The sequence below is a fragment of the Hibiscus syriacus genome, unplaced genomic scaffold, assembly GCF_006381635.1.
Source record: "Hibiscus syriacus cultivar Baekdansim isolate YM2019G1 unplaced genomic scaffold, ASM638163v2 tig00116951_pilon, whole genome shotgun sequence".
NCBI lineage: Eukaryota > Viridiplantae > Streptophyta > Magnoliopsida > Malvales > Malvaceae > Hibiscus > Hibiscus syriacus.
Window position 1 is genome coordinate 2,546,995 of NW_024063482.1, and position 18,890 is coordinate 2,565,884.

The following is an 18,890-nucleotide window of genomic DNA, read 5'->3' on the forward strand; positions in this document are numbered from 1 at the left end:
TTTCCACCAAGCCAAAATATCCAAACTTTCAAACTCTTCAAATGTCATTTTTGATAGAAAATCGCATGACATATAATTTCCCAACTCGCTACTTGGGGTGGTAGTACGTGATCGTTTGGATTGGGAATTTACAAGAGTGTTAAAAAGATTCAAATTTATGTTACTTGGACGTCTACTAGATGATTCCGCATTCATTCTCATTTGATCGTGTATTACACTACTTGATCCGTATTTATTTAAATAAATTACAAACATGTCTCGAAAACATTTGTTAAAATAATTTATTTGGTTTTGGACAAAGTTGGGTTCATCATCGGTTAGATTAAAAGCAAACGCAATTTGTTCAATTAGTGTTTCAACCCCACCAACATTTAACATTGGGTTTAAAGCGGCGGCACAAGTAAAAATGGGGGGAATCTCCTTAAAATATTTTAAAAGTTTTTCCTTCATTGCAAAGCCAATTTCTTGAAAAACTTCGGTTTCAAATTCAAAGTCATTTAGTCGGGTAGCCAACAAAAATATTTGATTAAGAACCAACGGGCTAGTAGGGTAATAAACACCGGATAAAAAAGTTGTTGCATTTTTAAAAACCTCAAGCAAATCGGTTATTTTGGCTATAGTTTCCCAACTCGAATCCGGATAAATGTCTGGGACATGACCCCTCTCGAAAAGCCGATCGTGAAATGTTTGCAATGTTTCCCTTTGCCTTAAGGCAGTATGCATCATCATCCAAGTTGAGTTCCAACGAGTTGGACAATCCAAATTAGGACCCAAAGCTTTTTTATTAACAGACTTACAAAATCGTTTATAATCATTTAGTCTTTTGTTGTTGTTACAAAGAATCGATTTTATCATTGTTTTAAATTCTAATCTAATTGGCTCAATAACCTCCAAACCGGCTTGCACGGATAAATTAATTATGTGTGCAACGCAACGGGTATGAAAAAACGCACCGTCTAAAATCGGTGAAAGTAATATTTTCAATCTTGGAATCGCGTTTGTATTATTCGATGCATTATCAAAAGATATAGAAAAAACTTTATTTTCTAATTTATAAAGACAAATTACCCGTTTTAAAAGTGTAAATAAATTAGCACCGGTATGCGGCTCACCGAATAATTCAAACGCGATTGTTCTTTTCATCATTTGCCAATTATCTTGATCTAACCAATGTGACGTAACGGCTAAAAAAGAATTTCCGGTATTATGAGGGGAACTCCAAACGTCACATGTAAGCGACACACCATAACGGTGTTCTTGGAATCCTAAAATCATTTTTTCCCTCGCCGTACGCCACATTTTTATAGCATCTCTTCTAAGGGTAGTACGACTTACTTGAGTATAACGTGATTGCATTAGTTGTTGAATTGTTGTCGTGAAATCTTCATCATCAAAGTGGTCGAACGGCAATGCTTTTGTAATCACGAACTTTGTAAACGCTTCTCGTAATTTTTCGTTGTCGTAAACAAAAACACCACCTTGCGGTGTAAGATTCGATTGACTAGGATCCGATCTTGAGCGAAGTGCCTTGCATGATTTTGTCAAATGGTTCTTCAACGTTGTGTTTCCTTCCGATGCAAGAAACTTTAGACAAAGTTTACAACGCGCCCTCCTCGAGCCATTTGACATCTCACATAAATCGTAGTGATCACAAATATCTTTGTTTCGAGTGTGTTCGATCACTCTCACGACTTCAAGGTTTCCCCCGACGGAAGATTCAGCAGTGTTACTCATGATGAATAAAAAATTACAAAACTAAGATTTGAGAGATGTTTAAGTGTTGTGTAATAAGATTTGAGAAAGTTGTAATCAACCAAATACATCCCCAACCTATTTATACATGTTTAGGGTGGTAAAATGGTAATTTTTTAAAGAAAAAAACGGTCAAAAACGGCTATATTAACGGCTAGTTTTTTAAACCCAGACCGGTTTTTTTTTTTCGGATAAAAACCGGTTTTTTAACCGATTTTTTTTTCAAACCGTTTTTTTATCCGGTAAAAAAACCGGTCTAGGTTTTTTTTCTCTAAACCGGTTAAAATAACCGGTTTAAAAAAATCCGATCCGGTTAAAAAAAACCCGGTTTTTCCCAAAACCGGTTTCGGATATTTTTTTCGGATATTCGGATATTCGGATTTTTTGTGCACCCCTAGATACATGTAGAATTTCCAATAAACAAACCATCACCACCTTCTAATTGTGCCCTCATTTTATACTTTAGACGGTTGAATGTGAGACGACCACTGCACGCACGGGCAAATAGAGATACAAAAGGCGACAAAGTGTGTTCGTGTGTGATATATGAGACACGTATAAAATTATGTGCTTGGTGCTTCGGTACCAGGTCCAGGCCGGGCATTTAGCAGGGGCTGAAGAGCTTTGACGACGATGCTCATATTTGGCCGAAAATCAGCTTCATATTGTACACACAATGCAGCAACAGCAGCCATCTGCGATCAAACAAGAAAATGCTTTTAGGCACAGATGACATCTGACATTCAGTGAGGGGAGCAACCTCGGAAAGTTTCACAAGAGATGTTAAGGTCCTAAAACAATGATGAATCTATGCAAGTAAAATTGTATTTGAATAGATGCAACCTCCAAATTTTAGTGTCAATTGAAGAAATGTGAACAGAGAAAATGTGCTAATAAAAAGACAATAACATGAGCAACCAAACATAAAAATACCTTGGCAACAGCCTTGGGAGGATAATCTCCTCCTAGTCTTTGATCGACACACTGCCTAACCTTGTCTTCACTGAGTCTCGGCGTAGCCTAACATAATTCAAAACTCTCTTGGTCACCAAGTCTGAAAAGTTTGAAAATGAAAGTCGGGTCGGGTATTAGAAAATAAGGAGCAGAAAAAAAGTACCCAAGTAACAAGACTTTGCTGTCCGCGGGGTAAAGTATGATCAACAGGTTTTCTCCCAGTCAGAAGTTCGAGCAGAACAACACCAAAGCTGTATACATCACTCTTGGCATTTAATTGCCCAGTCATCGCATATCTGCCAACCACGAAAACACAACATGCATTTCCAAGGCATTAAATCTGAAATCAAGCTATATTGGATAGAAGACTTGGGATATTAAACTTATGCTCGTTTCACGAAACATCTCAGTAATGAAATGAGAATTTAAGCTAGTTTAGGTTCCAGAAACCAAAAATATAATAGATGTCAGCATGAAAAGAATCTACAATTACTTACTCAGGAGCATGATAACCAAAGGTTCCAAGTACACGAGTGGAATGAAGACGGGCTGCCATATCAGGAGCCTGATTTGACAAATCAAAGTCTGCAATCTTTGCCACATCATCATCAAATATTAGCACATTGCTGGACTTAATGTCACGATGAATGATGTGAGGATTAGCCTTCTCATGCAAGTATTCAAGCCCTCTTGCAGCTCCTACTGCAATTTTTACTCTTTGTGCCCATGTCAGAACTGGGCCAGGCTGAGCTCCCTTAACACCTTTTCTCCCTACATTACAGGAATAATAATGTTCTCTTGTCAGAAAAAAAGGGAATAATAATGTTACAATATTAACAGCACCACAAGCAAATATAACCAAATAAAGACTTTGCATCCATTTCTATAACCGCATTACAAATAGATCCATGCTTCAGGCGTCATTACAATCAATGGTTTTCAACTTTGTATAACTGGAGAAACAAATGAAGAGTCATCACACATACCATGGAGAATATCATGCAGCGATCCATTTGATGCAAACTCGTAGGCAAGTATGCGGGAGCTCCCATCAACACAGTAGCCAAGCAATTGAACAAAGTTTTCATGTTTCAACCTTGATACCATAGAAACCTGAAAACCATGCACCGATGGATATAATATGAAACACTAAAGCTAATATCAAGATGTAATAAATGAAATGAATTATAGCTGACAATTGAACCTGGGACAAAAACTCATCATCAGGTTGCTTGCTGGAGTCTAACTTTTTTATTGCTGTGGCCTGCCCGCTTTTAAGGACTCCATAATAAACTCTTCCATAAGAACCTTCTCCAATCAAAGAATTAGTACCATAGTCATCTGTGGTTTCTTTCAATTCATCTGCCGCAATAGTAGGGACTTCAATAGGCTGAACCTTCACAGTTTGAGCACTCTTGGTTGCAGTTTCAGATGTATGGTAACCTCCATCATTTCCTGATTGGTCAAATTCAACCCAGATTAAAGCAATAGATTCAGTACAGCCAAAATAAAGCATAGGCAACCATAAATTGCATAAGAGAACTGTACAAATAAACATGTAATGTGTATAAGTGGTACACTAAACTAGGATGGATTATAACATACACACACATATACAGATTCTGCAAATAAAAATTTAAAAGCATAGAAATAAAACTAATAAACAGATAAAAACTAAACTCTGACTGATGATGGCCATAAGCTTCAAAGGAGTATGCTATCCTACTTATCATGATTCATTCAACTAGTTCACTATATTGATGATGCAGAAATTACGTAAGTGAAATTCACAAAAGAGAAATATTATCAGCTTTGTTGTGAATTTCAAACACAGAATTACCTGCTGGTTGTTTAACAATATATTGGCCTCCATTATCAGAGGCTTTGTGCATATCATCATCTTCACAACAGCCAAAGCAACTCATGGTTCCCCTTGAGAATAATCTCTAATCTTCAAGATCCAAATCTAGGAATTCAAAGAAGCATATGAGTGAGTACAAATATAAAAATAATTCACATTTTTATTAAACTAAAGAAAGATTGGCTTAGCTAGAACTAAATTTTGTGAACATTGCAGGTATAGAAACTGAAAGACAACAAAAAATGCAAATAGTCAGATCACAAATATATTTAGTTAAATAGATTAAAGCAATTGCCAGGAAAAAATGCAGAAGCAAAATGCATTTGCGTTTTCCATCATCTGTAGGTTTTGCAGTCCAGACATTAGAGAACTGGATGTCCTTTCATCATGTCCACATGAGGCATTTTTCTAGTTATGTAAATCAGACATCATATCTCGTCATCTAATTTTTTCCCTTAAATCCAAATAACATGCTACAAGGTAGATGGTCATTTCTAGCGCATAACGAAGATTTCCATCCAATATATTGAATGTGGCATGAGAAAGAACCCCCCCCCCCAAAAAAAAAAAAAAACTCTAGGAATGCATATGAGATCAATTCCATAAATTCATGAAGTTGCAGCATTTCAATCTTAGACATAACATCCCCCAAGAAATAAGAGGTAAGGGAAGTTAAGGCTTTCATTGGATTATCCAAATGCAGCCTGGCAAGCGCAAACATCAAAAGTAATCACAAGGAAAAAATGCTCGCAATCCACTTGAAATTGCACACGCAGGAAATTTATTGGAAATAAAGTTCGGCACCCAACAACTTTTTGTAAAACGAAACTGCTCAAATCTACAATTTCACCGACTTTACACACCTAAACGTTTCCGGCACAAAATTCAGTTCTAGCTTAATATCGATGTAGGATCAGAAAATCTATTCAATACACTCTCCCCAATAAAACGACGCGCAGTTCTCCAAGTTAAATCTTCTTATCAGTAAAACTTCAACCACACAATCAAACAGATCAACCACTCACCAAACGTATATAGCTTATAAGCTAACGCATAAAAGCACAGTCAAACTCAACATTCAACAACCTTTTTTGCTGATCACAGATTTCAAAATTCAAACAGTTTCGTAAGCTACACCGATCCGCGTGCATGTATACTATTAGTATCCAAAACGCAAGTGAACAATCAAAGAAGATACACAAAAACTCAACAAGAAGAAAATAGAAAGAATCACCTGAAATTTAGGGCAGATAAAGTAGATTAAGCGATCAGTTCAATAAGAAACTATGCGTAGCAGATGAGCTGAAGATCTGAGACGGTGAAGCCGGCGTAAGGTACTTAGCTTAAGGAGAACCGGGAGCGCGTAGGATAAAAAGTGACTTTATTGGTAGCTAAGCTCCCTTGGATTGTATTTGAATTTATTTCTTTTTCTTTTTACTTTATTTTTATATTCTTTACTTTGTTTAGTTTTTGTTTTGGACCTTTGGTTGTTCTACGCTGAGCTAGCCAGCCAGACTTGATTTCCAATTTCCACCACCTTCAATTTTGAACCGTATTGTACTTGTGATTGAAGTCGAACTGATTCAAAGGCAACCGAGTTGGGTTACGTGGCTGTTTTTCATTGGATTTGCTTATAAAAAGGTAAACTATCTATTTGGTCACTCACCTATTACTTAATTTCAGTTTTGGTCATCTAACTATTATTCTTTTCAAAATCATTCCTAATACTACGTTTGTTCAATTTGGATCATCTAACTGTTAAATTTTTAACAAGTGACCAAAGCAGAACTAAAATTTAATATTACGTATGATTTAAAATAATAATAATTGAATGACCAAAACAAAAGTTAAATAGTTTACCCAATATAAAATATTACTCCATAATTTTCTTAGTAATTAACTTACATTGCCGAGATCATCATTTTTTTACCAACGATTTCATAATTATTTGATTGATGGAGAAAATGTTATATTTTCCTCTCTCTTTTTCAAGGGTAAAACATACAAATGGTTTCGATTATAAAATATAGGTTTGTTGAATCCATTTATTATGAAAAGTTACAAAATGGTTCTTCAATGATAAGATATTGTGATGTTGAGTGACTTGAGTCTTTCGATTATTAAAAGCTACAAAATAGTCACTCAATTATTCAAATATTCCAAATTTGTTCTTTTTCTTTAAAAAAATTGGCGGTTGTCTGAACTAGACGTTAACCTATTGACTATGATATGATAAAATCTGATCTCATAACCGTTTGAGCAATATTTTCATGGATCGACTCTCTGTTTATATTATGTCGTCGAACTATGTGCTTGAAATATTATATCGTCAAGCTAATGCTTTAGGGTCATCTGTAAGTCCTTCAGTGCATGATGTTTCCAAAAAGCCTTCGGGAGCTTTTTGATGTTTTAAAGCCTTAGGGTCATCTGTAAGTCCTTCAGTGCATGATGTTTCCAAAAAGCCTTCGGGAGCTTTTTGATGTTTTAAAGCCTTAGGGTCATCTGTAAGTCCTGCAGTGCATGATGTTTCCAAAAAGCCTTCGGGATCTTTTTGATGTTTTCAAAGCCTTAGGGTCATCTGTAAGTCCTTCAGTGCATGATGTTTCCAAAAAGCCTTCGGGAGCTTTTTGATGTTTTAAAGCCTTAGGGTCATCTGTAAGTCCTGCAGTGCATGATGTTTTCAAAAAGCCTTCGGGATCTTTTTAATGTTTTAAAGCCTTAGGGTCATCTGTAAGTCATGCAGTGCATGATGTTTCTAAAAAGCCTTCGAGATCTTTTTGATGTTTTCAAAGCCTTAGGGTCATCTGTAAGTCCTTCAGTGCATGATGTTTCCAAAAAGCCTTCGGGATCTTTTTGATGTTTTCAAAGCCTTAGGGTCATCTGTAAGTCCTTCAGTGCATGATGTTTCCAAAAAGCCTTCGGGATCTTTTTGATGTTTTCAAAGCCTTAGGGTCATATGTAAGTCCTTTAGTGCATGATGTTTCCAAAAAGCCTTCGGGATCCTTTTGATGTTTTCAAAGCCTTAGGGTAATCTGTAAGTCCTTCAGTGCATGATGTTTCCAAAAAGCCTTCGGGGTCTTTTTGATGTTTTTAAAGCCTTAGGGTCATCTGTAAGTCCTGCAGTGCATGATGTTTCCAAAAAGCCTTCGGGATCTTTTTGATGTTTTCAAAGCCTTAGGGTCATCTGTAAGTCCTTCAGTGCATGATGTTTCCAAAAAGCCTTCGGGGTCTTTTTGATGTTTTTAAAGCTTCTAGAAGACCACGCGGCGCTGCTTCAGCTTCCAGCCGCCCCACGTCGACACTGCAGTTGCCACGACACCAGCCTCGCCGAAGTCTCCAGAATGCCACGAAGCCCTCCACATGTCGAGCTCTATGGTGAGTCACCACCATAGTTATGGTGACTCACCGAACCTCTTCTCTTTACCCGGGTCGAAGAGGACACCGGTGGTGGCTATAAAGCCTCACCAAATCTGCAAAAGAAAAGGAACCGACGACAGCAAACCGACGACAACAGACGGACGACAACAGACGGACAACAACAAACAAAAAAAAGAAAAAAGAAAAAAAGATACAGAGAAAGAGCTACACCAACGATCCCAGAAAATACAAACCGAAAGAAGAAAAAAAAAATAGACTTACCGAGGAAATCGCCGCCGTGAGAGCCTCCACGAGTCATCGGAGAACCGAAACGCCGAAGGTGAAAATCGTAGATTTACGATATATTATGGGATTTTAGGTTAAAATAACCTTAGATCGGGCATTAGGACGTTTAGATCTACGCTTTTGGGGGTATTTTGTAAATTTCGGCCACCGTTCACGGTGGCCGGCGGTGGTGGCCGGCGGCGGAGTACGGTGGCCTATGGCTGCCGGTTTCCCTCCGGCGAGGGAAACTAGAGAGAAACCAGAGAGAACTCTGGTTCTCTCATTTTGAGAGAGAAAGGAAAGAGGCAAATGAGGAAGCTTGGCCCTTCGGGCCAGGCGTTTAGGGTATTTAAAACCCTCCCCAAACGACGTCGTTTTGGGGAGGGTATCTGTGTAATTTAAGAAAGGGTAAACCCTTTCCGCAATCCTTATAGGTCTATAACTTTGCAATTTAGTCACTGAAATTGACTTTTAATCATTTTTATTTAGTGTTTAAATTTTATTTTATTATATTTTAGCCATTAACCGTATTAATAATATATTTAGGATAAATGTCATATTTAGTCCTTTAATTTTAATAATTAATATTTTAATCCCGAGTATATATTTTTAATTTATTTTAATTTGATATATGAATTTTATATAATTTTATTTTAGTCACCAAATTAATAAATAAGGAAAATGATATGTTTAATCCCTATAATTTTGATTAAATATGAATTAGGTATTTAATTTTAATTTTACTATAATTTAGTCACTAATTTTAAATATTTTCATTTATTTTACTGTTTTTAAATATATCGTTCTAATTGTATTTTTATTGTTTTAATTTTACTTGTTTATATATTTAAATATTTTTATTATTATTATGTAGTCATAAATAAATATAATAAATAATAATTTATATTTTTTCAATAAATTATTTTAATATTTATTTATCAATATCGAAGAAAAGGGCAGTCTTAATACAACTGGATGTCCTATTCTGATATTTTAAAATTAAAAATTATAAAAATTATTATTTAATTTTATTCAAATTAATATTTATTAATATCAAAGAAAAGAGCTGTCTTAAGACACCTAGAAGTCATTTTCCGATATTTTTAAATAAATAAATATTTTTTTTATATAATTTTGAAATAATATGATTATAAATTAAATATATTTTGAATTTTTAAATTTTTAATAATAGAGACAATTTATAATTAAAAAAGTACCAATTTTGGGCGTTGTAGGGGTGCTAATCCTTCCCTAAACGTAACCGACCGCGAATCCCTTTTTATTATTAAAAAGAACGAATTTTTGGTTATAAACGCAGATCAGTTCATTTTTTAATTGATGTTTTCTTAAAACTCTTTTAAAAAAAATAATTTTTAGGTATTCGACCTACCTGACCCAAAAGGCCGATGGCGACTCTCAAATTATTTTCAAAACCATTTATTCATATCAATTTTCCCGCCAAATAAATATTTCATGCCCGGACGAAAAATGGTTACGACAGCTTGGCGACTCTGCTGGGGACCTGGTCAAACTTTTAAAATCAATTATAAATTGTCTCTATTAATTATAAATTAAAAAATTCATATATTTAATTTATAATTCTTTCTTTTCAAATTTTTTATATACTTATTATTTTTATAGTATTTATATTTATATTTCATTTTACTTGCAAGTATTTTATTTCATTATTTATTTTTCTGTCAAAGGTTTGAACATTTCTCCTCACACGCAACACTTGCATTGCATAAACATAATCTCTATAATTGAGATTTATCCCTTTTAAGTGGGAGTGAAAGCGACGTCTTCGTGAGAATTTATTCTCCGTGTCAGACCTAGCAAGTAACTTTCGGGGTTCATATGCTCTATGTCTTCGTGATAATTTATTCTCTGTGTTAGTCATAGAGAAATGTATCCCCTCGAATTGAACTCGGTCCGTTTAAGTCTGTAATGGACTAGGATTGAGGGTTTGATAGCCCAAGGGGGCATCAACAAGGACAATTCGAGTACCTTTACTCCTAGAACTGAAAACCTGCATATAATAAACCATAGAAACTCTCCCGATCTGAAACCATGCCGAAATTCTGTCTGTAGGTATACACAAAGGAGAAATAGGCTCTAGCTTTTAATTTATTTTATTTTCTTTTTCCTGAATAAATGCATGCGAACTAGAAATCATGCGGTTAGGATAAATTTTCCAAACAAAGCATGGAACTAGAAAGCATGAGGTTAAGATTTATACCTTGATAGATAGATTTTTTCCATTAGTTGGTACTGACTATTTTTTCTTATTTTTTATGCATATTACATTGCTCTAATCTGTTCATATTGATTTCTTTTGTTTACATTGCATGATCATGGCATAACCAAAAGGTATTTACTTGAAAGACTGTTCATCATATTAGAAAGAAATCGTAAATGGACAAAAAGTTTTATGATCAAACAAAATATGATGCGGCCAAGAAAGGACATCCCGAAGGAACTCCGAGGATAGAAGAGAGCTATGCACCTAGAGATCATGTGTCCATTAAGGAGCAAGAGGAGATACGAGAAATAAGAGAGCAGATGTCCAAGATGATGGATAGAATATCTATTTTAGCCAAAAGAGAAGAGATTCCTGCACAAAAAGAGAGAAAGCTTAATGAACATAATCTTGCAATCTCAAATATGCAAGGGACTGCTGATCTTAATCAATTAGATAACTTACAGACAATCATCATCCGTATTCATAAGTCATCTGGAGATACCAAAGAAATGATGACAATTGTAAAAGCTTCCAGAGAAGAGAAGAAATCATGTAACCTGAAATCATTGAAGTTTAGTATGCTCCCGATATCTAAAACTCAGGTTCAATTCAAGACAAAAGGCGGTTCGCATGTTGATACTATACCTATATCATATAAAGATTTGTATGAAAAGTTACTTGAAGCACGAGAAATAGCTCCATATTACATAAAACCATTCCAACCTCCGTATCCAAATTGGTATGACATCAACGTTCATTGTGAATATCATGCCGGAGCTCAAGGACATACCATCGAGAATTGTCTTGCCTTCAAACGACGAGTCCAAAGTCTTTTGGATCATGGAACCTTACAATTTATGGTAGATGATCGACCTAGTTTGGTAACCAAAAGTCCTGCTAGATTAATACCAAAAGTCTTCAAAGGTAAGAGTATCAGTAGGGGCGCCCAGAGAGAAGAAGATTTGCTGAGGTTTGAAGCTCAAATACGTCATTTAAAGATTGAAAACGATAAATTGAGCACCGAAATGGAAACCATACATGAAGATTTCCAGAAGGTCAGTCAAGCCTTTCAAAATACTGGCATAGGGAACACCCCAGAAGAGTGGATAGCAGGGGTCACCAAACTAAAAAAAAAAGTTGCAACATACATGAAGATCTTGTCCAAAAACTTTTTGAACACAAATGTTCTCTCACAAGGGAAAATGAGAAACTCCGAGAATTGACATAGGAGAGGAAAGAACACCAGAACGTCATGGAAGAAGCTGTAATCCAGACAAGCAATATGGTCCATAAGCTGATAAACTAACTTGGTTTTAGAGAAGAAAATGGGAAAGTTATTCCCTATATGTAAAGTTTTGTTGAAGTTAGGACTAAAAGTTGTCCCCTACATGTAAAAGTTTTGTTTGATGTACTGAAGCTTTTGTGTTCAATGAAATCTGTTCTAAGATGATCACTCTTGAGTAACACCTTTTCATACATGCATTTACATTCTTATTCTTACTTTTTACATCTTTGCATTTCCATTTTGCATTCATACTTTTATGTTTGCCTTTGAATTGCACAGTTTGTATTTTTATTTTTGGAATTTATGCATTTTCGCATTTACATTACATTTTTTTATTACTGTTATATACATTAAATATAAAAACATGTAAGTAATTAATAAAAGGTTTTGTAACAGTAAAACCAATGTCATTCATTCATTTTACTTTACCATCATCATGAAAACAATGGAGCAATCTTATGAGGGACTACAAGACCAGTGGCCAGAACAATTGACAGGGTTACCTTGGGATACAAGGAAAGAAGCGTCAGATTCAGTACCAGATGGATCAGATCAAATTATTCAGGGAATGGAATCTGATAAAGAAGAGATAACTGCTAAAGAGAAATCGTGCTATCAGATTGAAGAGTCGAGAAAGATAACATACCCTGGGGCATCCCACTCAAACCCAAAGAATAGCCTCATTAATTATTCACAATATGAGGAGAAAGTCAAGATGACAGAGAAAGCAATCAGAAACATGAAAGATGTTAGTACCTACCACAAAGAATTAGAAGCAGGAAAGTTCAGCTTGGTTCCAGATTTGATTATTCCCCATGAATTCAAAATGCCTGATTTTGAGAAATATGATGGCACCAGTTGTCCCTTAATCCATTTGAGAATGTTTTGCAGAAAAATGGAAGGATATTTGAGTTCTGATGATCTGTTAATTCATTCTTTCTATGATAGTCTTGTTAGCCCAGTAGTAGTTTGGTACAATCAGTTGACCCAAGAACATATCAATAGATGGGTAGATCTAGCTGATGCATTTTTGGGACAATATCGGTATGTTAAAGGCTTAGCTCCAACACGTATGGATCTTCGAAGAATAAAGAAGAAAGCCAATGAAAGATTTCAAGAATATGCCCTAAGATGGAGAGGAATGGCAGCACAAGTTCAACCTCCCATGTTAGAAGAAGAAATATCACGTATGTTTCGTGATTCCCTTCCATCGCCTTTCTTCGAATTGATGCAGGCAAATCCGACAAAGGAATTCGAGAATCTTGTGACAAGTGGAGATTTAATTGAGAATGTAATCAGTGAAGAAAATTCAAAAGTCACATCCAGGAGCCTGACGGATCAAAAAGTAAAAGATGATCATGTGAATGAATGTTGCATCCAGAGTCCTCGCAATTGCAAAAGAAAAAGAGCAAGTAACTGTTCGGATCGACCAAAGAAAGTCATGCGATCAAGACAAACTTTGGAAGTATTCCAAACTTCCATTTCAGACTTGTATCCTCATTTGGTTAAAGGTCAATACATCACACCAAGACCAACTAAAGTGACATCAAACCCTTCTGCTCATAGCTATGATCAAGATAGTGTTTGTAATTTCCACTTGGGGGTAAAAGGGCATTCTACAGGCAATTGTAGGCCACTATTGAAAGAAATAGAGATGCTTGTTGACAAAAGAGTCCTGACACAAGAAATGATCAAAAAAATGGGGGGCAAATAAAGACAATGACCCTGGTCCAAGTATACATCCAACATTAGAGGAGGCATGATGTATAAACAAGTGGAAGTGTTATCTACCACTGTAGTACTTTCTATTTTCAGCATCTTGTTTGAATATGTTTTTGTTCCTTTCCTTTTGGCAATAAATAAATATGTGTTTCTTTTATGGTTATGAGCAAGGAGTCAAATTTTAATCTTGAGATTATTGAGTATCAAGTAGATTAAATGTTCTTTTAATTTTTCAAGAGTTATAGATCTATTGGCAAGTGGTAAAATTATATCTTCAATATCCCATCCAATGCCAATTACTCAAACCAAATCCTGACACTACAAAGATTCTGAAGAAATGTCTCCACCTGTTTTTACACCTACTCCAGATGTTTACCTTTTCGGGTATAGTTGATTGATGATACTACACCATATACATGACTTCAAAAGTCACACATTTGTCTTTTCGAACACAAAACCATCATAAACCAAAAGACCTCAAAAGAACCAAACTTTCAATTATCCGTGAATCTTACTACAAGAAGAGACGAGATGAGGCATCATGGACCAACTCATTGATGATAATTTCGAGTGATTAGGGCCTACTCAAAGAAGAAGGGGAAAGTGATTGATTGAAATAAATATATCATGCATTAAATACATTTTTTTATGTAAATAAAGTTAATCTTGAATATTCACCCCCCTGTGGATACCTCTTTTTACAAAGGTTTCTATGTATGAGATGATGAACGACATTGTTTCATTTATCCTTTAATATATATATATATATATATATATATCCTTTGTTGTCCCCATTTGAACCTGAATAATGTTTCTTCTAATTCAACCCTAACCAAGGATCACCCTCTACATTGGGGGGCAAGGTAAAGGATATTGGCTCACAAGAATAAAGATTGTCAATACAGTTTTATTACGAATACAAGTTTCCATGAAGTCATGAAAGTTTTGAACTACAAAGTATGCCAAATACAGAGTGCTTGAAGATCAATCCAATCAAGAATAATGGAAAACCTCCAAAATGCAAAAGGAAAAGGAGGTGCTCAAAGCAATTGAAGTATTATACTCATCCAGCAAAGAAAGAAGAAAAAAAAAGAAAAAAAAAAGAAGGAAAATTGAATCAAGATGGGTGACTTATTGAGCCTCAAGTTACAAGGTTGATCAAGTACAAACAAGAAGAGCAAGAAATGTTGGAGATATGAGAAAATGGAAATAAATCCAAAATTTGGCAGTCTAGAGGGATCCAGATGATGGAAAAATCCCCAGCAAGGCAGATCCAAGTTAAACAAAACAAGATTGATGGCATCAGAATGAATTGATCCTTGGTTTGATTACCCTTAAACACTTATTTGGGCCTTTTTATCCCTTTCTTTCGTAACCATAAGCCATGGCTTACGTTACGTACCTGAAAAGTCCATTTTAATCATACATGGATTTCTAAGTAAAAGAGAATATCTTCAGAATTCATTCCGCCTCACAAGATTGATTTTTATTTGCAAAAATTAGTTTTTAAAATCTTTAATGCATGATATGAAAAATGATAAAAGGAGGGTTCAAGATATAAATTTTTAAATAACATCTTGAAACCAAAGGAGGATTCGAGTTGAAAACTTGAAAAGGCGGCTCGAATATTGAATGGTGCAACAACGACATAAGAGACGATCTTAAGCTCTTAATGAAGCACCACACATCTAAAAAACGTTTCTGAGATTCTGGAAACGAGAAACATCTCTACAAGATGATTATAACAACCATTTCCTCAAGTTAGTGGAAGCCCGAAGCGACATACTGAACCAACTTGAAAGAACCTACTTTACCAAAATCAACCTACACCTCAAATCAGTCAATAATTTTGACACTTGCCATAGGACTATGATTTTTGAATGATTTAAAAGTGTAGTTGATTCATTTGATATTCATTAAACTCATTGTTTATGATTCGATTATATTGTGAACCTGAAAGGGGTAATACTTTGCAAAATTCTTTTATTCTTCAATAAAGAAAGGAGAAAAAACATTTTCAAACAGTACAGTCTCAAATGAGGAAGGTCCTTAAAGCAATTGTTGCTTATTCTACCTCTGTTGTAGAAAAAGAATGAACGAAGCCAGAAGAATGAAGCGCTTCACATTTTTGAAAGCAAGTGGTCTGAGAAGCCAGAAAGTCTGGAGAATTGAACTTGTGACACTCTCCTATGATATTATTAGCAATCCATCAAGAAAGATTATCGTTTATCTCATGCTGAGGGCGATAAGCATCACCAGACAGATTATTTTCCCCAACCATCAATTCATGTTCTCTAGAAGATTACATCATAGAGCCATGAACAAGTCACTACCTGCACTCTGGTTATACCGTGATGCTGGCTCAAGTCTTGATACAACATTGCTGCCTTTTCCATGCTGATCAATTTCCTTGACAAGATGATATCCATTATGTCCTTCAGAAGATTGCTGAATTTGAATTTGAGGACTTAGGGCACAGAACAAGACATTGGAACAGAATCTACCCTTATAGGCCTTTTATATAGGGTAACATTGGTTACAGGATTCCAAAAGTTAAAGATGACCAGTTTTACTGTCAACTAAACCGTTCCATAATTTGAAAAGAATGGGATATATTGGAGCAGCAGAAGAGATAGTTGTCGTAGTATTCATTGTAAGAAAATTCACCAACAAAAATCTTTTATTTCATCCTGATGATGTTTATTTCTTCCAGTAAGGTTGTTACGCTGGATGCCACCGACAACAAGGTCAAATTCGACAAATCTACTCATCAATTGCTCCAACTGATCATCATTCAGTTCTTGCACATCTGTTTTCAAAGATATGCCAAGACAGTAGAAGACATCCTCTGCATCACTGATCCCATAAGAAAAAAAACAGGACATGGATATCACCGGAGAACATGTCTCTAGCAGCTCCTTGTGTATGTGTTTTAGGGAAACCTAGAAGCATTTCCACCTCATCAGGTTCAAGTGGAGTAACTTTATTCCTTCCAACCCATACCAGATTCCATTTTCAGTACTCATCAAGAACATACTTTTGGACACTCGAAGGTGGCTCATCGTCATAAGCTTCAAGAACCTTGCAGATCCTTTCTGTCAATTTGGCACTTCCTGTACATGTTTGTAAACAGTTCAACTTTGTTCTTGGATCCCAGGAAGGCCATCATTTCTTTGTCAATGGAAAAATATCATGTCTAGTGCGTGGAGAAAACATGATAAGAATAAATCTATTCTCAATTGGCAGATTATGAATATAGCCCCTTTTCAGTGTAGCAGCATGAAAATACTTCAAATTTACAAATTCTGGATCTACATCGAATAAGTACTGTGATATTCCAGTCCAAACATTAACTGGAGCAAGTGCCACGTTCTCATTGTAGAAATAAGGAGCCCCAATAGCATCTTCTGGAAGTATTCTTTGAGTTATCTGATCTGGTTTAGTATGAACCCCAAAAACAATCATTAGATTTGAAAGATAAATTTGTTCATTGTAGAAATAAGGAGACCCAATAGCATATTCTGGAAATGTTCTTTGAGTTATCTGATATGGTTCGGTAGGAACCCCAGAAATAATCATTGGAATAAGAAGATGAACTGCATGATCGTCTTCATTAAGAAGCTTCTTTTCAAGCTTCCTTTGTTTCTTCCTTTTCCAAAAATCGTAGCCAGAGTTTCGTCTTTGCTTGTTATTTGGGTCATTGCATAATTACTTCCTATCTTCTACCAGAAGAAGTGCGTCAGCAACCTTTGATATTTGAGCAGCACATATAAAATCTGTTAACTCTGTAATTGATAAATTCAGACCACATATATCCATGGTTATTGAAGCCTTAGCCTCTGAGTATCCCATTTTTGTCAAGTATAACAGTTTAATCTTCTCATCAGAATCAGAATTCATGATTTCCTCGATATCAGAAGAACTATTAATATCTATGAAATTATCCTGAAAGATCGCTTCATAATCAGATGAGTTGTTATCAGGATCAACATGTTGCATGGGTACGAATTTTTGATGAGCTTGTACCATTGTATATGTAGTCTTGCCATTGCATCAGATTACTGTTCGCGTAAATTGGTTTCTCTCCCACATAAAAGTATATTTCAGAGATGGCCTTCACTGAAAGATGATAAGCCACTGTGTCAGCCTGGAACGGATTACCAAGCTATTTTTACTACTCTGTCCGACTAAATCCCTCCAGATACAGAAAATGGTCACCTCATTCAGAAGATACATATCTCAGACGTTTCTGTCAGAATGATTGAGTACTTCTTAAGTTTGTGACAATATCAAGAGAATTTCTCCAGTTACTTGACAATATTATTGTTTAGTGACACCAGAATGAGTATTCAGGATAAATATATTTGGAGCACGAATAAAGCCACAAGTATCCACCATAGTGTATTGTCAAAATTGAACCTTGTAGGGATCATGATATTCAAGTCAAACAGACGTCGAGAGTAAACCAGAAATAGAAAATTGAGGCATCTAGAAAGCCCAATTTAGACAAGATCTAGAGGGACATATTGAAGGCCAATTTCAACCAGAAATAGAATATTGGGGCATTTTGAAGGCTCACAGCAATATGAATATTTGGGCATTTTTGGAGGCTCATCTCAACAAGAAGTAATGTTGAGCACACTTTTAACATCTGTATCAGCAATTGTTGGGGCATGCTGAAAGCCCATTTCAATCAGAATTAGGACTGTTGATGCATTTTTGAACGATCGTATCAGCAATTGTTGGGGCATGCTGAAGGCCCACATCATCATGTGTCAAGATCATTGACTTGAACAAATATTTCCAATAAGACAGAAAGGTGTGAAAAATGAAAATAGTGAAATAGTGATAGTCGATCGGATTACACATAATTGCTTCGTTCATCAGGCAGTTGCATTAGGGTCTTGTTGTTGAACAAATATTTATTCAGCAAGTATGGTTTCAAATACCCAATCTTCTTAAACCATGTGTCACATGACAGTATGTTCTTTGTTAAGCTACATCATGGTTGCATGAATAAAGATGGTCCCTTTGTAGACCATTCGATCCAAGGATCAGTTCCTCGAGACCTTGAAATCTAAATTTGGCCTTTTGTGTGTCGGTGATAATTGAAAACATTTCTTTGAGATTCCTGTCAGTTAGTTTTAACCATACTATTGAGGTTACGAAGCTATTTTTCACATCAGTTTTGTTTACTTGATGACATGGAAGAGAGAAGCTCATGTATATTGCTCTTTCCCGATTATTACTGGGGTTATCATTACCAGCTAGACTAAACCGAGTTTTCATCTATTTGGTTTATCATGTGCATTTCATCCCCAGCATCAAGAATTCTACGGATATCTTTCCATACATGGCTCTTATAGTGGGTGTGTTTCTAATTCCTACAACGCTCATTATAGAAGAAAACATGATCAGTATTACACTTGCCT

The 18,890-nt window shown here is 35.6% G+C and overlaps 1 protein-coding gene across 2 annotated transcripts; it reads right to left on the reverse strand.

Annotated features, from left to right (window-relative positions):
- Nucleotides 1–2,163: 2,163 nt before the first annotated feature.
- LOC120188805 (pto-interacting protein 1-like) lies at nucleotides 2,164–5,761 on the reverse strand. 2 transcript variants are annotated; one of them, XM_039192198.1, is made up of 8 exons: nucleotides 5,593–5,761; nucleotides 4,547–4,672; nucleotides 3,911–4,161; nucleotides 3,693–3,819; nucleotides 3,204–3,477; nucleotides 2,870–3,002; nucleotides 2,686–2,772; nucleotides 2,164–2,447 (listed from the first exon to the last, which is right to left on the reverse strand). In XM_039192198.1, exons 2-8 carry the CDS (start codon nucleotides 4,629–4,631, stop codon nucleotides 2,316–2,318), a joined length of 1,089 nt encoding a protein of 362 aa, XP_039048129.1. In that variant the 5' UTR covers nucleotides 4,632–4,672; nucleotides 5,593–5,761; the 3' UTR covers nucleotides 2,164–2,315. The 2 variants fall into 2 exon arrangements, with proteins under 2 accessions (XP_039048129.1, XP_039048130.1); XM_039192199.1 differs by having other exon boundaries at nucleotides 5,667–5,706.
- Between the last annotated feature and the right edge of the window lie 13,129 nt (nucleotides 5,762–18,890).

Bases quoted from the DNA above. Each gene is read 5' to 3' on its own strand.
- LOC120188805 (XM_039192198.1), bottom strand. From the start codon at position 4,631: ATGAGTTGCTTTGGCTGTTGTGAAGATGATGATATGCACAAAGCCTCT. The intron at 3,003-3,203 runs GTAAGTAATTGT...CGTGGTTGGCAG, and splicing joins TTTGGTTATCATGCTCCTGA to ATATGCGATGACTGGGCAAT. The intron at 2,448-2,685 runs GTATTTTTATGT...GTTTGATCGCAG, and splicing joins CTCCCAAGGCTGTTGCCAAG to ATGGCTGCTGTTGCTGCATT.